At 38.8% G+C, this 10,000-nt stretch overlaps 1 protein-coding gene across 1 annotated transcript in view; it reads left to right on the top strand.

Moving 5' to 3' along the window:
* The window catches only part of LOC137989931 (WD repeat-containing protein 70-like), a 40,587-nt gene that overhangs the window by 10,918 nt on the left and 19,669 nt on the right, over window positions 1-10,000 (top strand). Inside the window, exons 8-16 of the mRNA XM_068835508.1 lie at window positions 291-353; window positions 1,712-1,852; window positions 2,538-2,621; window positions 3,543-3,619; window positions 4,219-4,289; window positions 6,960-7,027; window positions 8,301-8,339; window positions 8,818-8,917; window positions 9,903-9,987. Coding sequence (XP_068691609.1) covers window positions 291-353; window positions 1,712-1,852; window positions 2,538-2,621; window positions 3,543-3,619; window positions 4,219-4,289; window positions 6,960-7,027; window positions 8,301-8,339; window positions 8,818-8,917; window positions 9,903-9,987 — 728 coding nt within the window. The remainder of the gene's footprint in view (window positions 1-290; window positions 354-1,711; window positions 1,853-2,537; window positions 2,622-3,542; window positions 3,620-4,218; window positions 4,290-6,959; window positions 7,028-8,300; window positions 8,340-8,817; window positions 8,918-9,902; window positions 9,988-10,000) is intronic.

Raw genomic sequence — 10,000 nt, forward strand, 5'->3', positions numbered from 1 at the left:
TGCTTGAATATACAAAATTTCTCTCAGAGTGTTGAAAAATATTTATTATATAAACACCACTGAAATACTAAAATTATTTCACGAAAGGCATCAAAAGATGCGATTTTTATTGTAACCAAAGCAGCAGTGATCTTTTCTTGTGTGAAGGTAACAAAATATTATCATGTTATTTCCACATGTGAAGATATCATGTTTTCACACTAAAGCTCACTTGGTATTTCATTGGTGTTTATACAATAAAATGCATTTGCTGTTTTGTTATGACATAATGTTTTAATTTACTCACTCAGGTTTCTGCTCTTGGGTTGGACCCATCAGGATCTCGACTTGTTACAGGGGGATATGATTTTGAGGTTATTATTTGTTATTTTGTTATTTATTTATTTATTTGTTTGAGCAGCAGCATTGGCTCATGTTACATGTACATATTAAGGTTGTTGCAATCAGCAAAAAGATGGTGATCTTTCCTCTTACTAGCAGTCATGGTAGGCCATTTTACAGTTGTTTGCTCAGTGACCTAGCCTGTGAATGGCTGTAAGGCTGCAAGTGACCTTGCATTGATACAGACCTCACTGCTTTCATCACATGATGTAAATTGTGTTGTTGTAATTCTAATAGGCTATTTCCGAGTTGTTGCCTGGCTCCTTTTCAAAGCGAGGCTAAGTGCAAAGTTTTTGTTATGAAAATTAGTTTTCATTCTTATGTAAATTAGTAGAACTAATTACCATCACAAAACCTTCGCACTTAGACTAGCTTTGAAGAGGAGGTAGGCATGAACCCGGAAATGGCCTATTAGTCTACATTAACATTACAAAAGCACAAAGGTTTGTATCAAAGCAGGGTCACTGGCAGCTTCGCATCCATTCTTAGACCAGGTAACCTAGCTACATTTACAACTGTAAAATGGTCTATTTTCGAACTTCTGAGCAAATTGATGCTGCTAACCATTCATTTTTTCTCAGTTGTCAAACCTTAGTTGACCTACCGTATTTATTTTTCATTACTATGGCTAACCAGAGGTTTCATTTGAAGCCGGTCAAGGGCAGTATACCGTTATTTGTTTGTCAGAAATTTTCCTCTCACTGCCGGCTGCTCTATCTTGATTTTCCTTCAAGCTTTTGTAAAAGGCAAGAGTGGCCAACACTTACATTGATTATAGCCTGGGCATCTGCTTCAAAAGTTATTGAAACCCCTGCTAAAATTGCTGAAGGTGGATTACATGGAATACCTTTAAAATTAAATGAAGTGCTACAGTATGTGGCCAGCATTTCAAAATATTTACATGTACCACTTCTCATTCATTTTCAATTTCCTTTTTATTCATTAATTTTAACCCACTGACTCCTCGGGGGTTCCCCATTGACGAGTTAAATTGTCTGGTGTGAGACAGAGTAAAATACTAAGTATGGTCGGTTTGGATGTGAATGGGTTAACCTTTTTTTGCATCAATCATTGCTATTGATGATATTTAGGGCATAAATCAAGGAAAGCTAGCTCTATTAGGTTGTTTCATGTGATGCAGAAACCCTACCACTTAATGACCTTTGACCCTAAATCTACTGAAAGCCTGAAATATTATTAGGTGAGCTACATGTACATCGCACACTTTTTCTTTTCGTAAATTCTACGTGAGATTGACTCCTTGTTGGGGCTTGTTTATTGGGGCAAGCAATGAACTTTTTTTTTCCTTTTTTTTTTTTTACCTGAACAGGTTAAATTTTGGGATTTCAATGCAATGGATGCATCTCGCCGAGCTTTCAGGACTCTGCAGCCATTTGAGTGTCACCAGATAAAGTCTATCGAATATAGTATTACAGGAGATGCTGTGCTTGTTGCTGCTGGTAATGCACAGGTATGTCTGTATTGTTGAAGAATATTACCGAGTAACTAATTTTGCACACGCATTATGTGCTCTTGACAAGTGCAATACATGAAATCTTAAGTAAAATTGGTTGCATGCTTGGACTTTGATACAAGTTGCCCTTTTATTTAGAATGCCTACACCACCCCCCATCTCCTTGAGAGGCTTGCTCGCAGGCTCCAAAATTCCAAATTTGGAAGCAAGTAAATTATTTTAACAAATTTGGTATCAAACAAGTTGTATGAGAATTAAGATTGTGAGATCCATAATTCAGACACAGCTTCTATCAACATGCATACTTTCATAAGTTCTATGGAAAAAGGTTTGCTTCTGACTATTGTTATTTTTCAACAGACGCTTCGGCTAATTCTTAAGCCTTCATCAGGAATATGAAAGCGAAGTTCGTTATCATACGCTATTTAAAGTAACGCAGCGCGAAGTGTGTGCGTGTCCATGCAATTCATGCTTGCGCGATGCCTTTGTAGGCTTCTGGAAGTATGATATGATCGTTCCCAGAGTTCAGGTCCAAAGTACATTGTACAGTGCCAGGCTTCAAGGAAAAGTCACTCGTGGTAATTAAAATAATAGAACTTATGACATCTCCTGGCTACACTTTTTCCATTTTTTAAATACATACTTTCAGTTTGTTCACATTCTCTTTATTTCTGCCAATCAGGCCAAAGTCATCGACAGAGACGGCTTTGAGGTTCTTGAATGTGTCAAAGGAGATCAGTACATTGTTGACATGACAAACACTAAGGTACATAGATGTACACTCGAACTTTTATCTCCTAAATAAGCAGAAAACGATAAACAACCCTTCAGTATGGTACCGTTAAAAATTCCTGTGAACTTTGTAGTACTATCAATGCAATAGTGTGTACATCATGTACATACACTGTATAATTATTGTTATTTGGTTTAATAAGTATGATCTGAGTAAATCAGTTTTAGCTGCTCAATTTAAATACTGGTACTACATAGAGAGGTGACACATAAACTTTCAGTATATTTTGGACTTACACATAGTGACCTTTCTTCAATTATGTGTCCATCTACAGTAATAGAGTGATATTGTGTTACACGTAATATAAAAGTGTTTAAAAGTTATTTATGATGTCCCTAGGGACAATGCTGTTACAGTATTTATGACCACTAAACTGTCCACCATTGACGAGGAAAATCGTCTGGCGATAGAAAGAGTAAAATCTGTCGCACTCCCAATAGCGAGTGATTGTCAGTATTTCCATAATGATCCATAGTGATTCCGTACAGAAGCATGTGACCTTAAAGCATGTACATATAACTTGCGGTTCTTTTCCTTGGAACAAAGCTGGGTATTTTAGGACACCAATTTTACACCCAAATATGGAGAAAAATAAGATTGAAGCTGCATGCATGGGAAAATGCATGAGCTATGTTACATCCAAATAAGGACATTTGTCAACTCCCAGCTCTCAATCAGCACTAAAATGCTTCAAGGTCATGAGCTTCTGTGCTGTAATGATTGTATTTCCATGTAGATCGACTTTAATTCTGTGAGAGCAGAAACGTCTAAACAGGTAAAACAGAGTAATCTCTACAGAGCAGAGACATGCTCCCTGTGCATTTTTTCATGTATTTTAACAGTGGTTTTGTTTAAAACTAATATCTTTTTTTTTAATTGAAATGGTAATTCCAGGGCCACGTTGCCATGCTACACAATGCATGCTGGAATCCAAAGATTCGTGATGAATTTATCACATGCAGTGATGATGGGTTAGTTCATTAATAGCTTTTGTTTTTTTTTTCTTTTTAACACACACATTTCAGAACTTTGATTTTATCTTGAAAGGTGCAGTATTCGTTGCCACTGAAATTTCAACCCGGTGATTCAAAGGATAACATCCACAAAAATCACCTTTCCCTTTACAGTGATATTACATCTTTATTATTCTAAATTTTCGAAGTAAGTTTAGGAATAAAAGCAAAGAAACTAAGTAACAAGGCAAGCTGTTCAGAGCGAGCAGGTGTGTTTTATTGGGTTTTAAACCACGAGGCGAAGACGGATTATGGCTCTCTAGTATAAAAACGGCCAATGTCTTTCTACTCAGTTCTGTATCTGATATCCAGGATTTTTCTTACCTGTACGTTGAAAACGTGGGAAGAAATCATATGTGTTGTGGTTCAAATGTTTTCTTGGTTTACGATTGTTTCAAATCAGTTCAATTTTGATTTTTCATTGTTTCATGATCATGCTTGCTCAAACTTCAGTGGGAAAAAGAACATTTTTTTCCTTCGTGTTAAAATTATAACTTCACTTCAAACTCTCAGTCCAAGTCACAAAATCCTGTGTTTTCGCTTTTCTTTGTTTTCAGGACTGTAAGAATATGGAACACTGAAAAGCCGAAGAAAAATAAAACTGTGATTAAAACAAAGAATAAACAAGGTAGGAAAATTGATGAAAAGATGCATACCTCTTATACTAACCGAGTTCGAGTTCGAGTTCGGTACTGTAATAGTACAGACTGGTTTTTTGGAGAAAAAAGAGGATCCGTTATAAATTTTACAGTATGGACCTGGAACTCGGTTAGTAAGATTTTTATTGTATCCCTGTGATAATCAACCGCGCGGGAAAGGAAACTAGTTTAAGTCAAGCGGTAGGTTAAACTCCCTCAAAGATTGCCCTGTCAAAATTCGAAAAAAGAAATTATTCTTGGCTGTTTGAAATAGTTACTTGCAAAATTTCAAACAGTTTTACAAGTTTGTGTAACAGAAACGACATGAAAAACTTGCTAGAGAATGTCCTATCGAAATTTAAAATTTAGCTGGCCGTACTGTAGAATACGTTTTATTGTAAGCATATTCAGGAGCCCATCACCCGGAGCGTGCAACTTACCTATTTTCGTGCAACGGCGTTTTCACAAGAAAGGTTATTTTTAGATTGAATTTCCCGCTAATGAGACTCCCACAGGAGCCCGATGACCAATTACAAGAAATTAAGCTGACGTCATAGGGTCACCGAACCGGAACTGCCTTTGTTTTTTTGACCTAATTCGCGGGAAGGGCTAGTCTAAAAGTAAACCTATTTGTGAAAACGCCGTTTCACAGACGCTGTATGGAAGTTGCACGCTCCAGATGGGCTCCTGGCATATTATATAATTATATAAATTATAATTTATCTTAATTATATAATTATATATAATTTATCTTCGTAGTTTATACTTTTGTGTAATTTTATGCCTTTAACCTGATGAATTTTTTTACCGTGGATAAATAAAGATTACTTACTTACTTACTTGCTTGCTTGCTTGCTTGCTTGCTTGCTTACTGAGAGATGTTATAAAGTTTGATACGAACTTACTCAGCATTGTGTCAGCCAGAATATGCGTAGCTAGAGCCCCACTTACGATCTTAGATCGTCTAGTTATTGTTATAATTAGTTTCTTTCACATTTAACAGTGGGTTGAAGAGCCGGTTCTCTAAGTATTTAAACCTTATGTATCCTCAAAGAATATTCTCTTTGAAGGAACGTCTGACCTTGGGATGTCTTAACCCCCTCCTCCCTTCCTTCCCAATGATTGACTAAAAACTTTTGTGTGAGTGACTTCATTCCAAATTGTAGCACAATTTTGACCTATAACTTGGATTGGTCTGATCTTTGTGATAGTTCTAGTTACAAGAAACGGAGTCTCTTGACATTGAGGGATTCGTTGATATTAATACGCACACTCTTCATGAAGATGAAGGACAACAACACGAAGTTTGTCTTTAAGTCTAAACGTCGACCTCCTACTCACAATAGGGACGGGACGGGACCTTAAACCAGGACGACCTCGATGATTTCTCGTTATTGGGAGTATTTCCGTATTTTTACAACGTGTTTCCTACGTAAAATGTGTGCGAACTGCTCTGGAATTGAATTGAGGTAAATGGTTATGGACAGTAATCCAAGAAAGGTACAAAAATTACCATACTGTGTTCACGTCGTCAAAATGTGGCTGTTTCATGATAAAGATGGAGCAAAATGCAAAAAAGTCTTGGAGCGCTATAAAGCCTGGTTTTTACTAGCGATGCCAGCACAATCGCAAGCGTCAACGCATGCACAAGGGATTCGTGGCAAGTGAAAACGAACCATAACGCGAACACAAGCACACGACACAGAGACATAAAATTCACTAGTTCCATGTTCTCTCTCACAACGCGGCGCTGTGAGTAGAATCTGGAAGTTGTGCTTGCGTTTCTCCCGTTTTTACTCAAAGCAAGCGAACGCAACGCACGAGGAAAAGGAAAATGTGTGATCCTTTCGCTTGTGCTTGTGTTTAAGCACAAGAGTCACTTTTTTTTCCCTTTTCTATAGCTAGTGCTTGCGCTTGTACGTGTCCTTGCGTTCGCTTGCACCCGCTTGCATTGTGTGAAAACGAAACACCGCATTAGCACTGGGAAATTTACTACGTCTGGCCGTGTCTAGCCAGTTAAAACTCGCGTTCCAGATTCCCTGCGCCTGAGCACGTGAACAAAATGGCGGAGGCCGTGGTTGATTTTGATGAAAAGCTATGCTTATGTCGTAATTCGTTTTCACTTATGTTTGCGATTGTGTTTGCTAGTATGCTTGCGTCGCTAGTGGAAACTTTGCTTTAGAGAGATTTAGTATCGCGTTTACGTGAACGAAACGACATGTTGTTACTTGTCGTTTACTTGGTAAACGTCAGGTTGCTACTTGTCATAAGTACGCTCCTTTGAGAAGTTGCTGGATGTCTGAAGCTAACAGACAAGAAAGGAGCGGAAACAAAAGAAGATTCTTTTATTTTTGATGAAACGCAAATTTCGGCCTAACGTTTGTCGTAATTTGTGTTTCGATTAAGGTCCCTACTAACAGTCTTTTGACTGGTTGTCACTTGTGGTTGAAGCGCTTTAGTGCTTTGTCAGTTCTCTCAAGAAGGACGGTCAGGGGAATAATTTGTGGCGCCATGTTTTTGGACACGAACTTGTTTGTTTTCTGTGTAGGAGAAGGGTTGGTGACACTTCGACATTTTGCATGCAGAACCGTCATCTGCACTTTGCTTTCATGAAACCCAGTTTGCATTGATATGGCCCTTTCTTTGTGTTTATTTGTAAGGAAAAAAGACAATTCCAACGCGGTGTTGTTTTAGTAGAGATGGACGAATCATAGCGGCAGGATGCCAGGTATGTATGAGAGGGATTTACCGGGCCGTTTACATAAAGGATGTTTAAATGACCGGAAGCCGGTCTAGGCTTTCAAATCACTCAGTGACTGGCATGTTTGAAGAGAAGCCATTCAAAATAGGGCTGATAATAAGCATTTAAGACTAAGCACTCCGTTTAAGACGATTGGCATTCAATTATTGCGACAAGTACCAATATCAATTAACACATTGAAGATTTAAAACCAGTAGCTCGAGTCCATGGTCGAGTGATAATTGGAGTGGGTGATGATGACGAGATATTTGCATAGAGTGCCGAGCGGCCATAGAAGTGGAAGCAAAAGATTAATGGCTCTTACCTTTATTTATACTACTCACAAAAGCTAAAAACAAATGAGCAAACTAATGACATTCTTAACTGACTCTCAGCCTGGGTATGCTATTAGTATGTTCTTAAGAGCCTGAACGTTCTTATAAAAAGGTTCTTATCATCATACAAAAAAGTGTTTGTGAACTTGATGATATTTCGGGCAAGATGACCGCTTATCGATCAGTCGGGGTTTTAAAACTCTTCTCTGATTTGGCAAAACTGTTTTTGTAGTTGTGATCAGAGTAATAACAGTATATTTTAACAAAAATAGTTCAACGTTTGCACAAGGTCTTCATCGATCAGTTGAGTGTTTTGTTAGTCACGTGATGTTCAACCATATAACCATTTTTGAAGTTGTTTTGAGGCTTGTGCTTGCTGTGATCACTTTCGTTGCACCAATTTTTGTGGCCTCGAGCTCTTTTTGTAGCACCGCACAACTGAGGTTTCCTTTTGCATTTTGGATGATTTCTTCTTTTTTAGGTGGCGAAGTGGTGAGAGCACTCGCCTCCCACCAATGTGGCCCGGGTTCGATTCCCAGACTCTGCGTCATATGTGGGTTGAGTTTTGTTGGTTCTCTCTACTCTGCACCGAGAGGTTTTTATCTGGGTACTCCGGTTTTCCTCTCTCCTCAAAAACCAGCATTTGGCTTGATTTACGTTAATAGTTCAGTTTCCGGTGTCCCCAATTAGTGCTCCAGCGCTAGAACGACTAGACACTTAAATAAAGTTCCTTTCCTTTCCTTTTCAGTCAAAACATGGTAAACTATCTAGCGACTTCCCACAGCAAAGCTCTTTCAGCAGAGGACTACCTTGCTAAAGAGCGGGCCTATCAAAACCCCAAATATGACCGCACGAGTCTTAACCTAATTAATTCATCCTAAAAGTCTTCACTGGTAATGATTTTTTGAGTTTGTGTGCTTTCACAGGATGGGTCAATACAAGCCTGGGACACTAGAAAACCATTTGTAAGTTAAGTTATTGTTACGAATCGTATACGGAAATGCAGTGTATGTTGGAGCGAGTGGACAGTCTATCCATGAGAGGCGGGAAATGGCGACGAAAAATTAATGTTTCCTTGTTGATAAAGGTGAATGATAATATTGAAACAAGAAAGGGAAATATGTTACGGATAGATTCTCGATAAGGGCTTTCTGTTGTTCAAATTCCCACAGATCACTATATATGAATCCAATTTCCATATTTCATGGAAAAAATTATGCGCATGTGCCGTAGGTACCGCACCATTTATAGGGGGTCTTTATGTTCAGGGAATATTGAGGTGGCGTGAAACTTTCCCCTTATTTATGTGAGTACTCGGTAAGAAATTCGGGTATTTAGTGCTTGTTGTATGGAAACGTCGATCTTAATTTCGTTGATCATTCGGGAACTGCCAACTGTTACATAACCTAAGAATGGTGATGTATTTCCTTTCCCCTTTAACAGATCCATCCTACGTACCTTCAGCGTACTGCTCATACATTTGGCAGCGACATCTCGTGTCTGACGTTTTCACACGAAGGCAGCTTATTGACTTCAAGAGGAGGTATTACACTAGGTTCTTTGGTTTTTTTCATGTCCAGAAATACACGCATTCTCGTCACTAAAGCCTCGGATCTTATCTCTGCGCATGACCCGAACTGGGAAACTCTATGTTGGAGGATATGCGCCATAGGGTTTTTATAGCCAAAAATTGGTTATTTGAACCTTACGGCGCCTGCTCACTCCTCGTGCTAACATGAATGCACCAATCAGAGGCGCTTTTTATCGTTGTTCACGGAAACCAATAAGAAGACACTTTGTTTCAGGGTTCCCCAGGGCTCTTCTCTCAAATGAGAAGAGCTCTAGGGTCGAGATTGGAAATGCACGTTATTAGATTCGGAAGGATTTCAACATCGTCTCCCCTCCCCAGCTTCAACACCATTTGCGTCTGGGAATACCGTAATTAATCGATTAAACGCCGCGGCGTTTATTAAGCGTTTGTTTGAGCGTGTCTGATGCGGCGTTTATTCAAGGACAGCGTTTATTCGAGGGCGGCGTTTATTTCAAAGTCATATTTCTTAAATCGCTGACAACAAAGAGCCAGTATCACAAATACCATACTACTCTTTGATTGTCCCTCCAGAATTTTGCGTAAGTATTCTGATTTACATTGCATTAACTCTTTGTAAAAATGCGTGCAAAGTAGATTGTGACGTAAAAACAGGAATAGACCCACTCCCCTTCTGACTCGGTCATGAACAAAAGATGCTTGGATTTTCGCAACTTTCGAAGCCTATAATGGCCGCAATGCGTTTCAAACAGGTGCAAAGATTCATTTTAGCGAAAAAAATATTTTGGGGGTTATGGGCACTTTAACCCAAAAAAAATACCATACAGATCTCCAGGAGAGTCAAGATGTGTGCTTTCTTCTTTTATCCACTGCCACTTCCTTCCTTTGGTACCCATGCTGAAAAGATCTAGCCTTGTTTATTTTGTCTAGCTATTGTTGGATTTTTACGATGCTGATCCTTCGCCGTTGCTGTTTTCAGGTGACGATACGTTGAAGATTTGGGACATTCGCAATTTCAAGAGATTTCTCAATATCGCTATGGACTTACCAAACTACTTTCCACAGTAAGCTTAACCT

The sequence above is a fragment of the Montipora foliosa genome, unplaced genomic scaffold, assembly GCF_036669935.1.
Source record: "Montipora foliosa isolate CH-2021 unplaced genomic scaffold, ASM3666993v2 scaffold_481, whole genome shotgun sequence".
Classification (NCBI taxonomy): domain Eukaryota; kingdom Metazoa; phylum Cnidaria; class Anthozoa; order Scleractinia; family Acroporidae; genus Montipora; species Montipora foliosa.